The sequence below is a fragment of the Bactrocera tryoni genome, chromosome 5 (genome assembly GCF_016617805.1).
Source record: "Bactrocera tryoni isolate S06 chromosome 5, CSIRO_BtryS06_freeze2, whole genome shotgun sequence".
NCBI classification, from domain to species: Eukaryota; Metazoa; Arthropoda; class Insecta; order Diptera; family Tephritidae; genus Bactrocera; species Bactrocera tryoni.
Genome location: NC_052503.1, coordinates 17,736,386 through 17,758,798, shown reverse-complemented (window position 1 = coordinate 17,758,798; position 22,413 = coordinate 17,736,386). Strand labels below are relative to the sequence as shown.

General features: G+C 37.5%; 1 protein-coding gene across 2 annotated transcripts in view; it reads left to right on the top strand.

Moving 5' to 3' along the window:
* The window catches only part of LOC120778048 (ecdysone-induced protein 78C), a 228,769-nt gene that overhangs the window by 40,368 nt on the left and 165,988 nt on the right, over positions 1 to 22,413 (top strand). Inside the window, exon 1 of one of the 2 annotated variants that reach the window (XM_040109723.1) lies at positions 702 to 1,944. The exons of the other annotated variant lie outside the window; for it this stretch is intronic. Coding sequence (XP_039965657.1) covers positions 702 to 1,944 — 1,243 coding nt within the window. Of the gene's footprint in view, positions 1 to 701; positions 1,945 to 22,413 lie in introns of those variants that run through there. 2 annotated transcript variants of the gene reach the window in all.

The window sequence follows — 22,413 nt, the reverse complement described above, 5'->3', positions numbered from 1 at the left end:
TCCGTAAACATCTCAAGTTTTCAAACAATGTTGAGTCCGTAAATATATGGTATAAGAAACCTCCCTTATCGACCTTTTCAAACGTAACTTAAACCGCACTTTAACTACCATCATAACAGTTCAGATACAACCAGTTATTCATTCGAGTAAATATGAGTTTTTTTTTATTCAAAATATCATTCAAGAACAATACTATACCACACGCTTGAGTACACCGTTCATGATCCGTAAGTATATGTATACACCACTTCACGAATTCTTAAGTACTCGTCCAATCCTTGTTGTATCCACAGCCTCAGATCAATGCAATAAACAGAATATATGACTTGATAGTGATACTGAACATAAATAAAGTTAATAATAAATATAACTAAATAACAAAAATCATACGTGAGTTAAAAAAATAATTAAAAAAAATTAAAAAAATTATGACTGCGAAAAACTTTAGTGTTTCGTTGATACTTCCGTGAATAATTCCATTTGTTTGTGCGCGCTACAACACGCCCTCTTTAAAAAACTCGTGCGAAATGAAATCTCAGTAAATGCGCTAGCATCCATAGACAATACTTTCCTAAGAGCAAGCCTAGTGACTATAACGAAAAACAAAAAAAAAACCGTGTCCGCTCTAAAGAGAATTTGATTACATCGCTGCTTTCGCTTATCCACACAATGTTGACAATGGAGGATGACAACAGCGAAACATGGATGTATTCAAAATAGATTTGGAACAGTCGCATATCCATTCGAGTCTCGTTGAAAGCCACAACAGCACGAATAACAGTAGCCAAACACATAATCTATATACGCCCGGCGGCATAGCCGGTGGCGCCGACAATCGCGAACCGCAACACACCACCCACCAACATCACCACAACCACAACCACCATAACCTACACCAAATCGATCAACGTCCACTGCAACAACAGCTGCAACACCAACAGCAGCAACCACTTTATAATAGCATAAATGCGAATGGCGACGATTGCGACGATGAAGACGATCCCTTGCCCGAAGTGAGTTTTGATGCCAATTCCGATTTCAATTTGCACTTCTTCGACACGCCCGACGATTCGTCGACGCAGGGCGCCTTCAGTGACGCTGGTTCGCTTGAATCCGATGCTTATGCCACCAGTTCGCCACCCACACCACCACCAACACAATTACATGCGCTAAGCGGTGTAGAGACCCTAAGTGAGGAGTCCACCGCGGTGACAGCCTCAGCGGCGGTAGCAGCAGCAGCACAATTACACATCGCCGATACGATAAATTCCCATTGCAATACAAATGCGGAAGTAAGCGAATCGCTGAAATTGCTGACAGATGATTGCACGTCCTTTTATCATCAGCAACAATCAACGGTCACACTAAATGGCGGCACTCCATCTTTAGGTATACCGTCTAATTGCGTCGCTTATTTGGGCTCGACGAACAATAACACTACAGCCGCTGCGCAATCCATCAACGGCGGTGGTATCGCTTGCAATACTGGCAATTCATCGTCATCAGCCGCGTCCACACCGGCTTCGTCCGTTTCGTCGTCGTCCACAGCTTCGTCCACATCGCCAATAGCAGCGAGTAACGGCAGTGTAGCAGTCGCTACAGCCGCACATATCATTGCGCTCGGCAATGGTGGAGGTACATTGTACTCCAACAGCGGTCTCCATTCATTCTGTCAATCGCATTCATCGTCCTCATCCGGCTGCTCTTCAAATTCGTCGGCCGGCAGCAGTTGTAGCCACAACGGCAACACCAACGGCAGTGGACAACACATTGGACGTAGTAACGGAGCCACCGTATCATCGTTGGTTGCTGAGCATTGTCTTGGGGAGCGCCATCATACAGCAGCAACAGCAGCAGCAGCGTCAGCGTCAGCAACAATCAACCCAGCGAACGCGTGCGTCGCAATCCCCAACTCTACATTGGCTAATGTAAAACACTTGCATGGTATGTCCTTCAAATGTCTTGTTGTTGTTATAAATGTGCATACTGCTGATACAGGGTGTCTCATTAGTGATATAGAAAATAAAATTACAACTTGATCTCTCAACTCACTAGAAATGTACCCAAAGCTTGATTAAGAGTATAAAGCCGATACGTACTTAGATATGTCCTTAGTTTTAGAGAATATCGGATTCTATATTCTCTCGGATATTAGCTATTTTATGGTGAAGAATATCGGTTCTTGAGTTGTATAATTCTCAGATTTCTCAAATACCTTTATTTGAGAAATACTGAAATTGTAATATTAATAGTCAATAATTAAATGTTGGCAACCCTGATCAAAAACTTTTAAGCTTTACTTAATGGTTGAGAAAATTGAATCAGATCACCTCTCTTTAACAAAATTTTGACTCTTAAGCTTCCTCAAAGCACTTCAGTTTGACATCTGTATTGCACAAAGTAGTATTTCCCTTAAATTTTAAGTATTTTTGAACAGGTGGCAACTCTGGTTAAAATATTTTAAATTGTAACTTTTTCAAACCTTCTCTATAGCGTTTTCATATCTCCTTTATTTATTTAATTAAACATTTAAATCAGGTGGCAACTCTTCCGGAAAATACCGCCAGGGGTAATATATTTTATTGAGCTACAGAACGTTTTTTCAAGTAAATTTTTTTCAGTATCCTGTTTTTATTAATCTTATGATTTTTATATTACTTTAAACAGGTGGTAACTTTTTGCAAGCTGATCTATTTGAGAATTTTTAAAATGATTTTTAGTTTGCTACCTGTTTGCTGTTGAAATTCTTCTTTTATATTATTAATTTTATTGAAATATATCATTTCCATTAGGTGGCAACTCTCTTCGGAAATATTTTCAACTGTAAATTTTTAATCCTCCTACCTTTGGTACCTTTTGAGTAGCGTTTTTTTATAGTTTCTGCCTTATAAATTTCAACCACGTGGCAACCCTTTACAAAAATATTTTCAGCTGTAAGTGCTGTAATTTTCTTCAATCTGATAGTTTGATTTTTTGGCGAATACTTTTTTGACAGTTTGTTGACTTATAAATTTCAAACATGTGGCAACCCTCTACAAAAATATTTTCAATAATAAATTTTGCATTCTCTTCCGTTTGATATATGTTTTATAGCGGTTCTTTATTTTACAGCTTTTCCATCTTTAAATTTCAAATATGTGGCAACCCTTTGCAAATATTTATTCAACCGTATGTTTTTTAATTTTCTTCCATTTGATACTTATTTTTTCGATTCCTTATTTTGCAGTTTTTTGACCTATACATTTCAAACAGGTGGCAACTTTTCTAACTTATCCTTCTTGTTGTAAACTAGACGAGTTTTACAACGAACAATAAAAAAAATATTTCAATCGGTTCATTTCAAAAACTCACTTCCTGAAGAGTACTTCCCACTTCTACAACAGCGCATTTGTATCTAGTTCATGGACAGCACTTAGTTTTTACAGGTTTACAGGGTGGTTTAGAGACAACAATTATGCAAAATTACAACGCGTCGTAATTTGTTCTCAACTTTGATTTCTCCATGTGCCATATCGTTCTGCTCGAGTGCTACAGCCAATTACCAATCAATTTAATCGTATTATTTTACACCCTTTTTACAAGCAACTGATTACTAGGCGCTTTCCTCTATTTGTCAATCCTTAATTTGTTTTTAAGTAATATTTTACACATACATATGAACATTATGTACATATGTTTGTGTTTATTGGTTTTGATTTCAGCTTTATTTGACTTAGCAATTGCATAACCAGGAAATCACACTTCAATTCTCATAAAAGCACGAAATTCATACATCTACGTACTACATACAGTAGCGGATCCAAAAAAAAGGTCGCCTCAAAAAATTTGAAAATATTTCTTGCTCCTTGGAAAGTTATGAATAATGTTGGAGAAGTAGTTATAAAATTTGTGCTAGGCGTGGGCTTGTGTGTATGTGTCTTAGGAATAAAAAAAAAACCGACTTAATTTTTCTGTAGATTTCACTAGAGAGAATATTGGAAAATTTTTAAAAGTTTTTATAATCACCAAAAAAACTCGTAGTTTTTTTTTTACCAATTCCTTTCCCCACCTTAAATCGTCAGACCAAGAGAATACTGTGGACGATGAAAATCGATTGGAATCGAAGACAGCATACTATTTTGTCAAAGTTTTCTTTGGTTTGTCTTAATGAAACGGAAGACGAATCGTCTTTTATACCTTCCAATACTTTCGATTAGTTATACATTGATTTGTCGCATAAATGTTAATCATAATCGGAGAATATCATAGGGTATCCATTCAAAAATACAGACGTCATGCTATGTTTTACCCATTTACATATGTATGTATACGTAAATTCCCAGCCCGACGAGCTGAGTCGATTTAGTCATGTTCCTCTGTCTCTCTGTATAGACGTAACTAGTCTCTCAGTTTTTATACCCTGAACAGGGTATATTAAGTTTGTCACGAAGTTTGTAACACCCAGAAGGAATCGTCGGAGACCCTATAAAGTATATATATAAATGATCAGTATGTCGAGCTGAGTCGATTTAGCCATGTCCGTGTCTGTCCGTCTGTCTGTCTGTCTGTATATATACGAACTAGTCCCTCAGTTTTTAAGATATCGTTTTGAAATTTTGCAAACGTCATTTTCTCTTCAAGAAGCTCATTTGTCGGAACGGCCGATATCGGACCATTATAACATATAGCTGCCATACAAACTGAACGATCGGAATAAAATGCTTGTATGGAAAACTTTCACATTTGGCAAGATATACTCACGAAATTTAGTATATATTATTTTCTAAGGCAACAATGTAATCTCCGGAGAAATTGATCAGATCGGTTAACTATAGCATATAGCTGCCATACAAACTGAACGATCGGAATCAAGTTCTTGTATGGACAACTTTCACATTTGACAAGATATCTTCACGAAATTTGGTATATATTATTTTCTAAAGGAACAATGTAATCTCCGAAGAAGTTGTTCAGATCGGTTAACTATAGCATATAGCTTCCATACAAACTGAACACATAGTTACTAACAGAAATGCACCTGTGAAGGGTATTTAGCTTCGGTGCAACCGAAGTTAACGTTTTTTCTTGTTGCGATTTCGTTCTGGCATTTACCACACGTCTTTACTCCCTAAGAAGACGTTCAATTGTCGGAACCACCAACACTATTACAGCATATAACTGTCATACTAACTGACCATCAAACTCCAGACCTTTTTTGAAAAACTTTTTTCTTTAACAAGATATCTTCACGAAATTCGGTATGAGTTACAAGGTACAAAGCAACGTTATAATCTCTTACTATATTGTTCTGATCCGACCACTATAGCACATAGCTGCCATATAAACTGAAAGAAAAAAGCTTATTTGTGATCTGAAAAAGTAAGGAAAGGGACTTGGTTGAATTTTTAAGAGTTAAAATGAGTCCTATAGAAAAAAGTTATATGACAATGTTATAGGTAAAGAAAAGATCTATATCTCTTTTATATTGTCTTTTTTCACATAACCTCAAAATTTATGTGAAAAATTTAAATAACCGAGATTTTGGGTTTTCTGTTTTTATCTTGTAAAAATTTTTTCTTTCATAAAATTTCGTATAAACTTGCCTTCTTATGTCCTAAATGTTTATTCTTCTTCTTCTTTATTGGCGTAGACACCGCTTACGCGGTTATAGAGTTAACAACAGCGCGTCAGTCATTCCTTCTTTTCGCTATTTGACGCCTATTCATGATACCAAGTGCAGCAAGGTCGTTTTCATTTCATCTCTTCAACGCTGTGGACGTCTTCCTTTTCCTCTGATTCCCCTGGCGGGTACTGCGTCGAATACTTTCAGAGCTGGACTGTTTTCATCCATACGGACGACATGACCTAGCCTGCGTACTTAGCCGCTGTCTTTTAATTCGCTGAACTATGTCAATGTCGTCGTATATCTAATACAGCTCTTCATTCCATCGAATGCGATATTCGCCGTGGCTAATACGCAAAGGACTATAAATCTTCCGCAGAACCCTTCTCACGAAAACTCATAACATCGATTCATCAGATGTTGTTAACGTCCATGCTTCTGCACCATATAGTAGGACGGGAAAAATGGGTGACTTACAGAGTTTGGTTTTTGTTCGTCGAGAGAGGACAAAAAGGGGGTCTCTCGTCCGAGGCAGTTGTTTGCTTTTCATTAGGGGCGTTTTTTACGTGGCGTGTCCCAAATCCAGCGCACAACCCCAGAAAGGAATGGATCGCCTTCTCATTATAGCGCGCCGTTGTTCTTTGGCTACCCAGAGGATACTTGATCTAAGACCGGAAGTCGTGAGCTGCATGAGCCATATGTAAAAGAAACGTTTCTGGCCACTCCCAAGTGAATGGAATTCAGGGAACTTTCCTCACTTGCGTGCACTTCTACACATGACTCCATCCTCCTGTTTATTAGCCACCATAATTATATAAAATATTTACAAATATTTACTCTTTCTACCTTCACTTACTACTATAGCAATTAAAAAAACCACCATCCTTACAGCATTAGACACCACTGTATATTTATATTTGCTCATTACATGCAATATTTACAATAACTGCCCATTTTTTGCTCCAACCAACGCCCGTACGCCACGAAATTTTGTTAGGGCAATGACGCCGGGCAATTTATTAGCATTTCAATTTGCGGAAGCCCCGACAGACATTAGAAAAGTGTGGAAAGTGATATATGAAGAGAAGAAGAAAATCACCACGAAATGGCTGGCAAAGTGCAATCGACAGTAACGAATCTGCAATCGTCGGCAAAACGCTTAACGAAATCGACAGAAAGCAAATGAGCGTTTAATTTGTGCATTTTTCGCCAATCAATTGCACTGACAGTGCGACAGCCGCGTAAACGCTTCCGCTTCCTTTTGCGGAAAACTTATGAATCGTACAAACACACACACTCCGACATATGTATGTACATGCCTGCGAGCATATACTTGTATGTACATAGTTGACTTGGTGCGATTGGCGCAGCGTGCAGCTTGTTGGCCGTCATGTAGCACGCTGTGGCAGCAGCAGTTGTTGCACATTTGCAACAATTATTCGCATGCATGCTGCAACACTTGATGTTACTTGGCTGTTGTTATTGTTGTTCTGTTATTTGTTTTTCGATTTGGCGTTTGACGTTTAGTTGCTGCTGCGAGCGTTAAACAGCGGTCCACTAATGAACCCATATTGAACGACAAACATAATCAGCAGGCAGTATGTTGCATGTTGCATGCTTACTTCTTGAGCCACACATTAATTTATTTCCATTATATACAGCCATATATGGTTACCTTTCTTTCTCTTTTGCTGTCGTGCTGTCGTCACTTTTTATGCCTACTTAAATATTATGTTTCTTTGGTTATTTTCCGAGACTTATGTGTTGGACGCCCAACAGGAAATATAAGAAGCTTTTTATAAAAAAAAATATAGAGGATTGATACTTTGTTTCATTATTGGTCTGGGAATATGTCTTAGTATCATCGGATTGAAAACCTTCAATAAGAGTCATTAATTCAATAATTTACTCTCACAAGATCAATCTGGTCAGATTTGACTCAGACTGGTCCACAAAAACTACGTGCGTAAACTGAATCAATAAAAAATTTAAATTAAACAGTTGACTCTCGTAAATGTTTTATAAGTGTTTTGGGGAGTCTGCTTTATTACGGACATAAGTATTTGAGTGTCACAAAATATTCAGTGAAGGTGGGGAAGTCATCAAAACCTTGCATTATGGGAGTCGTCCATGACCACCGTTGTTGATGATAACTTGTAAAAAGTTGAGGTGCTTGCAAGCCGTCGGCTTGCTATCAGAAAGATAAGTGAGGATCTTAACATCTCTTAAGGATCGCCAACGGGTCACTGCTTGATTCGCACCAAAAGACCGGAATCTTTTGAAAGAGCGATGTCGATTAGAGGTCGAAAAAGAGTGGCTTGACAACGTAGCTGAGGACCCTACATTCATCAAATGCTTCATTATGGTAACGAAATGAAACTGTCAACAATCTAGCGAATAGCGCTGCAAAAATGAGCTGAAACCGAATTAAACAATATTCGCTGAATGGAACTCATCTCAGACGAGGCAGGTGTTTAGAAAATTGTGTAAATAGTTGTCATGCTTGTATCGGTTCACAAAAAAAAAACTTATTTTAAAGCGAAAGGATTCTGTACTAAGATACATGACACAATGGTCTTTGGCAGTCTGAGTTAAATTTGATCAGATGTATTTGTATAAAATTGTCTAATCAGGCTTTTATGGCTATTATGACTATTCTTTCAAGCTTCGACTCTTCTCTATTAAAACACAAATTTCACCCAATATGCCTATTGCAAAAGTTTGTGTAAGACAGATTTTTGATTATTTAAAAATTGGCTGCTGGATAGTAGTCAACAACTTAGAAAACTAACGAGATAACATTCGTTGGATCTGCTTTTTCGATTCAATTGATCTCACCTTCATTTTTGTAAAATATTGTTCTACACTCCAACAGCATGATTTCCGTGAACAAATTTAGTTATTGTCATTTTAATACTAAGACAGATTCTAAATAAACTGTATGTTATAAGAAAAAGCATATTTTAAAGCACATTCGTCGAATACGAACACATCATATCTATCAAGGCTTCTAAAATTAGTCAAGCGATACCTTAAAGCATTATTTTTGATGAGAACTCATAAAACCACAACAATTCTACTACACTGAAAATTTCTTTTCGCTAAAATCCGTACCTTTCATTACAATTTATACGAGTATTATTTAATTTTTACAAAATTTTGCCTATCACTAAATTCTTTACAACCAAACAATTTCAAGACTGCACAAAACTGATTAATAATTTGGATAAATCACTCTAAAAAGATTTATTGACAGCACGGTTTCTAACATTAAGCCGAACTCTAAACCTTTTTGTGGTTTTGCAAAAACTAGAAAGGTGTCTTCGGCCATTCCTTTCGCTTTACGCTAGGGTGATAAGTGGACTGCTGGTGAAATTTCCAACTTGTTTGCTGAATTCTTCAAATCAAATCATGATGAGCTTTTCTGCTAATAACTAAATAATTTTACACTCAATTACTAATAATATTTGCTACATCAAGCCTTCTTTTAAAATTGATCTTGTTGGGCTGCCACCTGTACTTTTACAGAATTATCCTTGCCTTTTTTATCCTCACAAGTTTCTCTTCAAAAAGTCTCTCTCAACTGGTAACTTTATTTCAGATTGTAAATTGACATTCATTACACCTAACCTTAAAGGTGGGAGAAAGGATGTAACAGGTTGTTCAAAAAATTTTTCGTTAGATAAGAGAAGGCATTGCTGCTAGGCCAAATTTTTTCGGTGTTTTAGAACACTCTTCGGATGAATGTATGGGAAGTTTCATTTCAATCTGTCAATTCATTCTTACAAGCCATTTAGTGTCGCCGTGTCACAGTATTTTTTTACAATGGAAAAAATTTAATATCGTGCAGTGATAAAATTCTTATTTTTGGATGATGTAACACCAAAAGAAATTAACGAATGATTGTTCAAAGTATATAATGATTATACACCTACAATTAGAACAGTAGAAAGATGGGTTGCTGAACTTAAATGTGGTCGTACAAGCCTTGAAGACGATCCACGTGAAGGGCGTCCAAAAAGCGCAACAACACCAACAATCATAGCCAAAATACAGAATATGGTTTTGGAAGAACGTCGAACGACTGAGAGAGATTTAGTAGAGGCTCTACATATCTCATTAGGCAGTGTGAGCCATATTTTAAGTGAAATTTTCGGTTTTAGAAAGCTGTGTGTACAATGGGTGCCGCATTCGCTAATAACATTCGAATGCGACTTTATCAACAACATTTGGAGCGTTTTAAAAAAGATAAAGTGGATTTTGTGCGTCGATTCATCACTATGGATGAGACTTGGGTCTATCACCGTGATCATGAATCAAAACAAGAGGCTAAGAGTGGTTTGAACCTGGTTGTTCGGCTTCGAAACGAGTTCGTGTCCCGAAAGCGGCCAAGAAGGTTATGGCATCAATTTTTTGGGATGCGAGAGGAATTTTGTTTGTGGATTACTTGCAAACTGGTAAAACAATTCATTCTGAATATTTTGCAACCTTTTGAACCAGTTTAAGGAAAAAATGGGTCAAAAACGACCCGATTTGCAGAAAAAAAAATCATTTTTCATCAAGACAATGCAACGTGTCGCAAGAGCATTTTGACAATGGCTAAAATCTATGAATTAAAGTACGAATTTTTGGAGCATCCAACGTATTTACCAGATTTGTCCACCAGCGACTTCCATTTGTTTTCAGAACTCAAAAAATTTATGCATGGCAAACATTTCTCATCAAATGAAGAGATCATAACGGCTGTTGAAGCGTATTTAGCAGACCTTCCGGATTCTCACTTCAGGGATGGGATCCACAGATTGGAGGATCGTTGGAGCAAGTGTATCAATGTTCTGGGAGATTATACTGCATAATAAAGTGTATGTTGAATCATAAAATTATGTTTTTCTTATTAAACGACAAAACTTATTGAACAACCCGGTAGTCTCCAATTACAGGCCTGTTTCTAAACTCTCTACCATTTCCAAAATTTTTTAATAATTTTCTTTTGCAGTTAAATCAATCACTAACGCTAATAAGTATGGGTTTGTTTCTGGTCGCTTTACTTGTCAAATTTAGCTGTTTTTAGTGATTATTGCATGCATACCTTTTCCGCTGGATTTCATGTAGATTGTATTTATACATATTTCTCTAAAGCCTTTGATAAGTTTTCACACAATATTTCTTAGTGTCCATTTACAGTGATGTTTAATTAACAACAATTAGAAGCTTTTCCAACTATTTTGAACGCAAAAACATTATATAAAATATTTCATTACAATTTTGTTAACAAAATTTCCTACAAGGTATGCTCCTCATGCACTCACTTGGCACCCGCCAACGCTCAGTGGTCTCATTTATTGTGTTGCATGTTGAAAAGCGTTTAACAACTGCTCGACTGCAACAGTTAATTGTAATTTGTATATGTGGAAACTGTTAATTACTCTGAATACGCTGCACGCCAACAATTTGTTAGTGTTTTTGTGGTAACAGCGTGCACTTCCGTTTTCCTTTGCTTGATTCGCAAAGTTGGTCGTAATAATTTCTTTTGGCGCCTAAAATTTAACACATTTGCTGCTACTGCGCAGAGAAGTTGTATTTGTACTAAATAATAGTATTTATACAAATGCTTCCTTAGCATATATACACATAAATTTCTAGATCATATGGCGTAAACGGGTCACACACTCGTTTATAGCAGTTTTGATGTTTGACAGTTTATAGCATCTGACAGTTAGATCACGTCAAATTAAAAATGTCAAAAAATTTCGAAACAAAATCAAAAACTGTATAAATTCCGAATCCAAAATTTTGTGATTTAACTGAAAGTTAAGATAACATGGTTGATGAAGAAGCAGTTGTTATAAAACCAACAGAAGATAAACAAGAAAAAACGTTAACTTCGGTTGCACCGAAGCTAAATACCCTTCACAGATGCATTTTTGTTAGTAACTATGTGTTCAGTTTGTATGGCAGCTATATGCTATAGTTAACCGATCTGAACAATTTCTTGGGAGATTACATTGTTGCCTTAGAAAATAACATATACCAAATTTCGTGAATATATCTTGTCAAATGTGAAAGTTTTCCATACAAGCATTTGATTCCGATCGTTCAGTTTGTATGGCAGCTATATGTTATAGTGGTCCGATATCGGCCGTTCTGACAAATGAGCAGCTTCTTGAAGAGAAAATGACGTTTGCAAAATTTCAAAACGATATCTTAAAAACTGAGGGCCTAGTTCGTATATATACAGACAGACGGACGGACAGACAGACAGACGGACATTGCTAAATCGACTCAGCTCAACATACTGATCATTTATGTATATACTTTATAGGGTCTCTGACGATTCCTTCTGGGTGTTACAAACTTCTTGACAAACTTAATATACCCTGTTCAGGGTATAAATATTCGATCATGGAAGAGTTCATTTATGGTTTTAGAATCGAAGAAATGCTCTTGATATATCATCAGAACTCATAAGATAACTGTCTAAAATAGCCAAATAGGTCGGGGTTGTGCAGTAAGTGCTTCTTAGGAATAAGTCTGTATAGAAAGCAAAGTAAAGTTCATCATGTTCGGTCGAATACATTGAACATAGCACCTCAGAGAACTCATGTCAAGCTCTGGGAGTATTTAATTGGATACAAACTATGGCAGCAAAAGAAATGCATCATGAACATATGCTTTGACTATACCTAGTACTCATATTTCGAGTTCGCCGAAAGCGTAAAGATTGCGTTTTTTTTTTGTTTTGGAGAGACTTTTCTGAGTATTGTAAATGGAGGATATTGCAGATTTTTCATTGGTCCATTTTAAGGTTTTTCATGGTTTCATGTATTTCTCGTTAATGTGATTTGATTAGATAATTTCTTTAGGTGCTTCAGTTCCTGCTTTGCTTCTCCCTTTATTGCTCTGTGTCTGCCTGTCTGAAATTTTGCTCACGTTTTCTGCTCCCAAAAAAGCTGCTCAATCATCGTACCCAGTGATATCCGACTACTAACGGCGTGTCAAAGTACATTCGAGGCCATTATGTGTGGAACTCGATTTCTTTTGTATGGCCACAACGGGCACATTTGCAGAAGTCGACACGCTGAACCCAATTTTCGACGGTTTTCAAGCATAAATCGGCCGATACTGCTGCAATTTCTCGTTCGATATTCGTACGAAGCTCATTAATCGTCGCTCGCTTGTTGGCATAGACCATACTTCTTGCGGTAGCCCCACAGGAAATAGTCTAAAAGCGTCAAATCATACAACCGAGGTGGCCAATTGACTGGGCCATTTTGTGAGATAATACGTTCACCAAATTTGGTTTTCGATAAATCCATTGTGACGTTCGCTGTGTGGCTTGTGGTGTCGTCCTATTCGAACCACATATTTTTCAAGTCCATATCATCCAATTTGGCCAAAAAATATTCCGTTAGCATTGAGCAATAGCGATTCCCATTGACAGTAACGTGCCGGTATTGATCATCACGGAAGAAGTATGGCCCAGTGACGCCTCTGCTTCATAAGCCGCACAAAACCGTAATTTTTTCGGGATGCAATGGCGATTCATGGAGTACGTGTATATTGCTGTCTGACCATTAACGCATATTTTGCTTAGTGAAGAAGCCCAATTCACGAACATACGACGATTCTGGTGGTCAAGAAACTTCAGTTCTTGCGTTAATTTGATCTTGTAATGATGTGGGCCAAGATCTTTTGGGACTGATTTGGGTCTTCCCCATTTGATGCGCTAGGGGCAGCAATATTCTCGACACTACGGGCACTTCTGTGTCTCAAAGGCACGTTAATCTTTTGTACTGTGCCTATGGATTCAAATTTTTCCACTAGACGCTCAATTGTTGATCTGACAGGACGATTATGACGGCCATAAAATTAGCGTAGCGCATTTAAAGTTGAAACCATTGACTCCGAATTTTGGTAGTCAATTTTAATAATTTCGACTCGTTGTTAGATTGTATATCTTTCCATGATGAAATAACAAACTTTACTGACGAGAAATGCCAAAAGAGCGGGAAAAAATATGACGTCGTTTGCTGTCCCTATCGGTCCGTATTGAATAACCTGATATATCATAAAGCTGCCATACAAACTGACCAATGAAAAACCAGAAATTATATGAAAAACTTTTTTATTTGACACGAAATTTGGCACAGATTATTGCTCAAAGCAGCGATACGATAACCGAACAAACTGTTCAGATTGGACTACTAAAACATATAACTGTCATGCAAACTGACCGATCAAAATCAAAATAATTTATATATATAAATATATAATTGTACCCTTTTATGCGATGTAAAATGCATATGAGAAGCAGAATCTTTTTCCTACAAGCTTTGGAAATTTTTTTCTCAAAGGGTATATATAGCGAAAAAGTGGTATACTGGTATAAATCCACATTTACGCAATTTTCTCACAATTTCCTAACCTCTGCAGCTAGCAGCTAGCTGTCTTTGCACATTTCCAATTACAAATGAAAGGCAATAATTATACATGCAACACAGTCATATGGCCTGTTGATACTTGACGGTTATTCGAGTACTCACTTCACTTCCTAGTGTGTGCCGCGGCGAAGGCGCAGCTAACGGCTGATGCGTTGCCAACCAAAGTCGCTGCATATTTGCCAGCAACCATTGATGTTGTTGGTGGTGTTGTTGTTGTTTTATGTACTTCGACAGCAGCGAGTACGACAACGGTTTCTAATGTTTCCATTATGCAGATTAGGCAGAGCGACGTGGCTGCCACAAAAAAGGGCTGCGCCTAACCGCCGCCACAAAGCCACGCCAACGGCGGTGATGGTGTATTTGTGTGTGTACACAAAATGTGTGTGCAGAGAGGCATTGCATTCAAGCGGTGCTGTGTGGCTGCAACACGTACCACATGTACACACGTTTGTATGCATGTGCGGTTTGTGGCAAGAACTGAGTTCGGTTGAATTGGTGGACGTCGTAGCCGATGCATTCGTCGAGATAAGCAACAATGAAAAGGAAATGCAACTGCAACAATTGCTTGCAACATGAATGTAGCTACTTGCCACATACTTAGCATTGTGTGGCAGCACTTTGGTATGCTGTTATTGCTCGCTTTACTGCCTGTCAGCCGACGTTAACTCAAATGCATACATACATATGTACATACTTGCGACGGGTTGTAGGTGTGGCTTTTCCACTGTTCCTTCATTTGCTTGCAACACACTCGACATTCACCACAGTTCATTTGCCTCTTGCCACACGAGTTGCAGTTATTTTGCTGCATATAAGTTTCGCTTTTCGCTATCCTTATGGCATTTGCCACGCTGCGCTGTTGCATGTTGCTGTTGTTGGCGTGCATATGTATTCGCAGTTGTTGTTGTTTTTGTTGGGGCGCAGCCAAAGTGTGTCTTTCATTTGAAATTCAAATTTTTCGGCAGTTACTCGTGCCCACCACTGCCATTTTGATTGTTGTTAGTGGCATTAGACGGAAGTCGCCGTGGGCCGAACACGAGTGCAGCATTGATTTTGCCAAAGTACAGTGTGTCGTTTGCGCTAAAAATTGACGCGAAATGGAAAATGCGTATAATTTGTTTGGAGTTCGGTGATGAAAATCGCATAAAATATTGTCGAATATTTTTTAGATATTTTTAGTTTAGGTTTAGGGTCTTTTTTTTAGACAAGATTTCCAAGAAGAAATACACTGCCAAGAATTTACTTATACTATAAAGACATGTTTTGAAAATGATTTCGTGCAAGTAATCAGCCACGGTGGCTCGTATAAATTCCAGCCGAGTGGCCAAACTCGACCACTTTTTGCTATGATTGGGGCGTATGTCAGAAATAACGTGCCAAATATTCACTTTAAGGGGTTACATGGGTTTTCTCGAGTAAAATCAACATTTTTTCAATAATTCGTTCTCATATAAAAATTTAAATATTTTATTAGAATTTTTTATTGTTACAAACATACACTATTAACAAAGAAATTCTGAAAATTTTGGAAAATAAAATATTTTAAACTCAGCCATTGCGACGCCATTTCCGGTGACCCCTCGAAAAAAAAACTGAAAATTGGATTTTTTCAGAAATTTGTACAAAAAAATTAAAATTACGAGAAATTTTTTTTCAAGTAGTTTTAATCAAAGAAAGCCTTCGTCCAAGTTTTTAAGAATTGGCGCACTTTGCCATTTAGCTCAGTTAGCCGCTAGCGCACAAGTTTTCAAGGCTGTATCTCCGAAACTATTAGACGGATTAATATGAAAATTTAGGACCATATTCTGGAGGTGTTATGGAATTTAAATTAAAAAGATTACATCGTCTCAATCTTATCTGCGTAGACGACTTCACATATGCCCGCAAAAATTAGTCTAATAGCCTTGAGGGACGGCAGCGTTAATCCGGATTAACTGCGCACTTAATCAGATCAAAATTTGTAGGTGACAGACGGCAGCTATGCGAGTTTGAAACTCTCATAAATAGCTCATTGTCCTTTTTATAATATTTTCAATGAAAATTGATAGAAGATAAACATTACGGTTGTTAGCCGACCAATTTTTACCAAACCATTTTTTATTACAAAAACATATCAACACATTATTTTTAAAACTGCATAATAACATAGAAGTTTTATTGATATTATATTGAGAATTTAGCTGTCAGGGTTGCTTGTATTTCATTCACATAGATGAAAATTGGCCATTTTTAACAATGTTGCCAACGAAAATCTCACAAACTCCCTAAAATTTTGAGAGTTATTTTTGGATTCAGCAACGGAGTTAGCTGTGGTAACTCCTGAATTAATTCCGAAAAATGCAATTAATCTGGTTTAACGCTGCCGTCTGTCAATGCTATAACGATGTTAAAACGTACGATCTTGAAGACTACAGCAGAGGTTCACGAGAGGAGATAATGCGCTCAACAAAAGTTTTGTTCAATAAATTGATTGTTTCGTTCGCATGTATCGCCGTCTTGTTGAATCGAAGGTCCTCCACATCAACATCCACCAATTCTGTCATTAATCATGGCTCAATAGTGTTAATCAATGACTGTATGGCCGGCTTCATTTTTGGAGAAATGTGGATCAAAACAACCCTCTGACCATAGAGCACACCAAACAGTGACTTTTTGAGAATGTAACGTCGTTTCAATCATGGCTTGTGGATTAACATCATTCCAAAAGCGACAATTTTGTTGATTAACGTATCCATTCAACCAAAAATGAGCTTCATCGCTAACAAAATGGTCTTGTAAAAATTCGGATGGGTAGCCATCTCATTTGAGGTCTATTCACAGGACGTTTGACGCTTTTGATAATCGTTCAACTTCAATTCTTGCACGATTTGGGTTTTCTAAACCTTCAAACCGAGATCCTTCCGAAAAATCATTTTTGGTTACGACGCGAAAAGTTCGTCCGACGATTTGTATCATAAAAAATAATTGATCGAATTTGTTTGAAGTTTTGTGTTTCCAGAAGAATTGCGGCTAAGGAATCAATAAAACATTTAATACGAACGCAAGCGTTTAAGTGCCACAAAACATTCTGTGAAGGTCGTGAAATTATCGAGAACTTACCTTATGCGAGTCGTAAATCTAGCTCTGCTAATGTCAATAATATCAAAAAGATTAAGGAAACAGTCTTTGAAAATTATCGTATTGGCATCTGATTTATCACAAGACCTGAATCTTATGCAAAACTGACTTCGAGTAATGGTTTCAAAAGAGAGGCTTGAAAAAGTAGCGGAGACGCTACATCATTAAAAATATAATAGTAGTATTAGTGACCAGACATGGATTTATGAATAAGACGTCGAACCTCTCCAAGAATCTGGCAAATGGCGCTTTAAAAATGATTCGAAAACGAAAAACTAAAATTCGTTGAAGGCACTGAAGGCTATCCTAGTCGAGGCTTATAACAATGTGTATGCAGAAAAGGCTTATTTTGAAGGCAATAGTAAAGATTTGTATTAAAATACGTGAAAATATAGACATTTTAACAGTCCGGGTCGTATTTGATCACAGAGTTTAAGCATCCAGCTTCCAAAAAAAACATGAAAAAGAAACTTTCATAGATAGTTTTATACTCAACGCCTTAAATTCTTTTTCGAACCCACACTCTCTTGCTCTAAAAGGTGACAACAACAAACGGATCCACTTGTAAAAATATTTACTGTTACCATACCTAAAAAACATGCTTAGTGCTTGGTTCTGTTGCAGATTTCGAACAAAATATATTTTTTTTACTGCCAAGTTTAGCTGAGAGTTTCTTTCGTCATATTAGGAAAAACATAACATTTTTTTTATCCTTCGCCTAAAGAAAACACTTTTGGGCTCACTGCCTCCACGCATAGGACCCACTGTTGTAGCGGCAGAAATCGGCCGAGTTGACAGTCCTTGACCGGCTAAAAACATCCGGGTCCGTTCCGGTTACGTAGGCCCGACTGTCGTGGGAACGAAACGAAATTCTGCCGCTCCAACAACAACAAGAACAAGTGATCCACTGTTCAGTCTGGAGACCGAGGAAGCAACCTACAGCTTAAAGTTCCTTTCAGGTAGTAACATATACATATGCATATCTTTAAGAAGCCTTGCCACCTATTTAAAATTTCCAATTATATAAACTTGTTAAGAAAAATATTTTTTTTTTTACAATCTGGCTATCAAATTAACAGTTTTAAGAGAAAGAAAAAAGTGTAAAGTTGTGTAATGTAGCCACCTGTATAAATTTATTTTTAAATTAAATTAATTACATTATATAAATTTAAACATTAAATAAATATAAAAATGTGATTAGCAAATTAAAGGCGAAGACTAAAAGCAGAAAATATTAGAAAAAAATTTTGAGCGTTGCCACATTAAATTTATTAATAAAAATAACTTTTGTTCCAAAAAAATTTACCACCAACTTATGCGAACCTTAACCACTGTGCAATGTTAGCAATCTTTGAAAGGGCAGCAGACCGTTAACTTTTTTCATATTTTGTTTCATTATTTTATTTTTATATTTTTTTAATCCGTTCCCTCGGGGGAGTTGTGAGTTTTGAGTTTCTCGATCAGCACGATGTCCATTTCCACAGCCAAAAAGTGATTTTAGTTTACCGTTTTTCTATTTTGTTTGCAATTTGTTGTGTGGGTGAGTGTTTTTTCTCTGGTGATTTTGAAAGCAACTTTTTTCCCTTTCACAAACCAGTCTACAGTTACCAGTGTTGCCTTTTACTTCTATTGCATTTTTAACTTTTGTGTGTAAGTTTGTAAATATATAAGTATGTGCGCCTATGTGTGTTTGGTTGCGAAATTTTGTGATTTGCGATTTTCCACTTTCCGAGTTCAATGGACGATTGTGTGCAACTCACTTGGGGCATGCCACATGCATAATGTTGGGCATATGCAATACTTGAACACGGCATGCGTGGGAGTAAAAGTTACGTGTTCCGCGTATGCGATTGCAAGGTACCAATGTGTGATGGATTGCATGACGAATTGAAAATAATACGAGCGGGGAAATACAGAGACGTGTCTGTCGACAACAACTCGCACAAACTGAAATACAGGAAGTTGGGATTTTTATTACAATAGTAGAAAAATCAAAGAAATACAATAAAGTATTATGCCACATGCTAAGTTTCATCAGTTTGTAGTATAGTCGGCTATTTTGACGTGTTCTCAAAGGTATATGAAGACTAAAAGGATGTTTTGACTAATTTCATCCTTTTTGGGCAACACATTTCTTTAAATTCAACAAAAACTAAAAACAAACTCTTCGCAAAAAAAATGTTTTTTTCTTATAAGCATATTATTCTGATTCATAAGTTTGATTGTGATCCGATCCGAACAATATATACGGAGATTTTACCTTTCTCTTGGAAAATAATTGGATTCAAATGCCGTGAAGATATCTTGTCCAAAAAAATATTTTTCATACCAGGGCTTAAATTAGATCTGAGGAACTTCTTAGGAAAATGGACCTTTGCTTTGGATAATAGTTCGTGTTAAGTTTCGTGGAGATAAGACAAGGACTTGATTTTGATAGGTCCGCTGGTTTGGAAACTATGTTACATCATGGTGCGATATTGGCGGTTCCGAATGATAGAGAGAGAAAGACGTGTGCAAAATTTCAGCACGATGTATTGACAACTGTGGGACTTGTAGCCAAGTCCTTCTCTATCCGGTTTTTCCAAAAGAGTGGAATTCCTTCCCATCCTCTGCTTCCCCCGGCGGGTACTTCGTCGAATACTTTCAAAGCTGCAGTGTTTTCGTCCATTCGAACGACATGACCTAACCTGCATAGCCGCTGTCTCTTAATTTGCTGAACTACATCTGTCAATATCGTCGCATATCTCGTACAGTTCATCGTTTCAGCGAGTGTGGTATTCGCAGTTGCCAATACGCAAAGAACCATAAATCATCCTCGAAACCTTTCCCTCGAAAACTCGTAACGCCGACCCATCAGCTGTTGTCGTTGTTCATGTCTCTGTACCATATAACAAGACGGGGATGGTGAGTGACTTGTACAGTTCGGTCTTTGTTTGTTCAGAAAGTCCTTTACTTCTCAATTGCCTACTCAGTCTGAAGTAGCACCTGTTGACAAGAGTTATTCTGCGGTGGATTTCAAGGTTGACGTTGTTGTTAGTGTTAATGCGAGCTCCAAGATAGAGAAAATTATCTACAACGTCGAAGTTATGACTGTCAACAGTGACGTGGGAGCCAAGTCGAGAGTGCGGCGACTGTTTGTTTGATGACAGGAGATATCTGGTCTAACGTTGTAACGTATTTAGTTCTGCAGCTCGAATTATTTTCTCCAGCAGTAGATTGAAGAAGTCGAGCGACAGGGAGTCACCTTGCCTGAAGCTTCGTTTGGTATCGAATTGCACGGAGATGTTCATCCCGATACTGATGGAGCTTTTGGTATTGCTCATCGTCAGTTTACACAGCCGTATTGGTTTTGCGGCGATACTAAATTCTGACATAGCAGCATAAAGGCAGTTTCTTTGTGTGCTGTCAAAAGCAGCTTTAAAATCGACGAAGAGATGATGCTGTCGATCCTCTTTTCACGAGTCTTTTCTAACATTGGGCGCATGATGAAGATCTGGTCCGTTTTCGATTTGCCGGGCCTAAAGCCACACTTATAAGATTAAATCAGTTTTTTGACAGTTCACACAATACGCTCGATAGAACCATATATGCGATGTTGATTAGACTTAATTCACGCTAGTTGGCGCAGATTGTGGGGTCTTCCTGTTTGTGGTTTGGGCAGTACACACTTAAGTTCCAATCGCCGGGCATGCTTTCGTCCGACCATATTTTACAAAGAAGCTGATGATCGCCGCCGTATTTGAGTAGCTCGGCCGGCAAACCATCGGCTCCCGCCGCTTTGTTGTTCTTAGTACCGGTAATAGCTATTAGAATTTATTCATGGTCGGGCAATAGAACGTCCGCTGCATCGTCAACGATTGGGCAATCCACCAGTCCTGGTGTTATGCCTTCACTACCATTCAGCACGTTAGAGAAGTGTTGCCTCCATAATTTCAGTATGCTCTGGACATCAGTCACCAGGTCAGCTCTGGAGGTTCTACAAGAGTATGCTCCGGTCTTGGAACCTTCTGTTAGTCGCCGCATATTTTCATTGAATTTTCGAGCATTACCCCTGTCGGCCAGCTTGTCAAGCTCTTCGTAATCACATATGAGTGTGTTTGTTTCTATGAAATTCTCGATTTTTCTTAAAGCGAAAGTTAACCACTATGAAGTTGAAATAATCATTCGATTGAGCTATTCGATTGATTTCTGCAAGCTTCGTTTATGTGCATGTGTAGTTTACCTAATCAGATTTATATCACCTAAACATGTCTTTATTGGACTCTTATTCCTATATACATATGTAAGTACATTCTACAATCATACAAAAATTATAGTGTTTCATTAGAGATCTCACATTGCATTCCTATCATAATAGAGTAGCATAATAGTGCCTCGCAAGAAAAATAAATAGCTGTACAGCAAATACGAAACCCCGCTCTGCAGTCATTCCATCGATTTCTTGTTAACGAAGCTGTCCAACTTACATACTTACATATATACATTTGTTTTGCTATAAAAATTTTCCCAGGTTCAATTACGAACGGGAAAAATTGCACAGAATTACAGCTGAATGGGCATCAACAAACATATGTGCGTATTGGTCAGGGAACTATGTTATGCGAACGTACGTAACTCTTCATATATTATATGCATATAACATGAGCGTTAATGATACCCTGTAGGACATATCTCCAATTATTGAGGCGTACATATTCAGTAGTTCAAGAAAATTTTCGCAAATCGGTTGAGCAGACAGTAGACTTTTAGGCAAATATTTTTAACTCCGGATCTATTATATGTAAAAGCTGTTTTCTAAACACTTGAACATGATAATGGCGAATCGAACAAACAACTGGTATAAACCCGATTAACTGGCATAAATAGCATAGATAGAAACAAATTTTTGACAAGAGCACAAGCTTGCCGAAGCGAGTAGAAAGGTGACTGCCTTTTATTAATAAATTCGAATGCCAGTTAAATATTATTTATTTTCCTCGAAATAATAGAACCTTGCCTGATGTAGAAAATATTTTACAAAACGAAATCGCTCGACAAAATTGTAAACAAAAATTCAGTTTTGGTCGAAATGCTTATGACAGCCGTGGATATTTATAATAGTTCGCAAAAGTTATCGTAATCAGTACAACTGCAAACAAATTTTCTTTCGGGGTTTATCACATAAACGGGTTCATTTGACTTTGGTCTGAAATTCTCATAGATACAAGAGCACTCACCAAGACAAACGGAGAATCATAACCAAATTGAATTTGA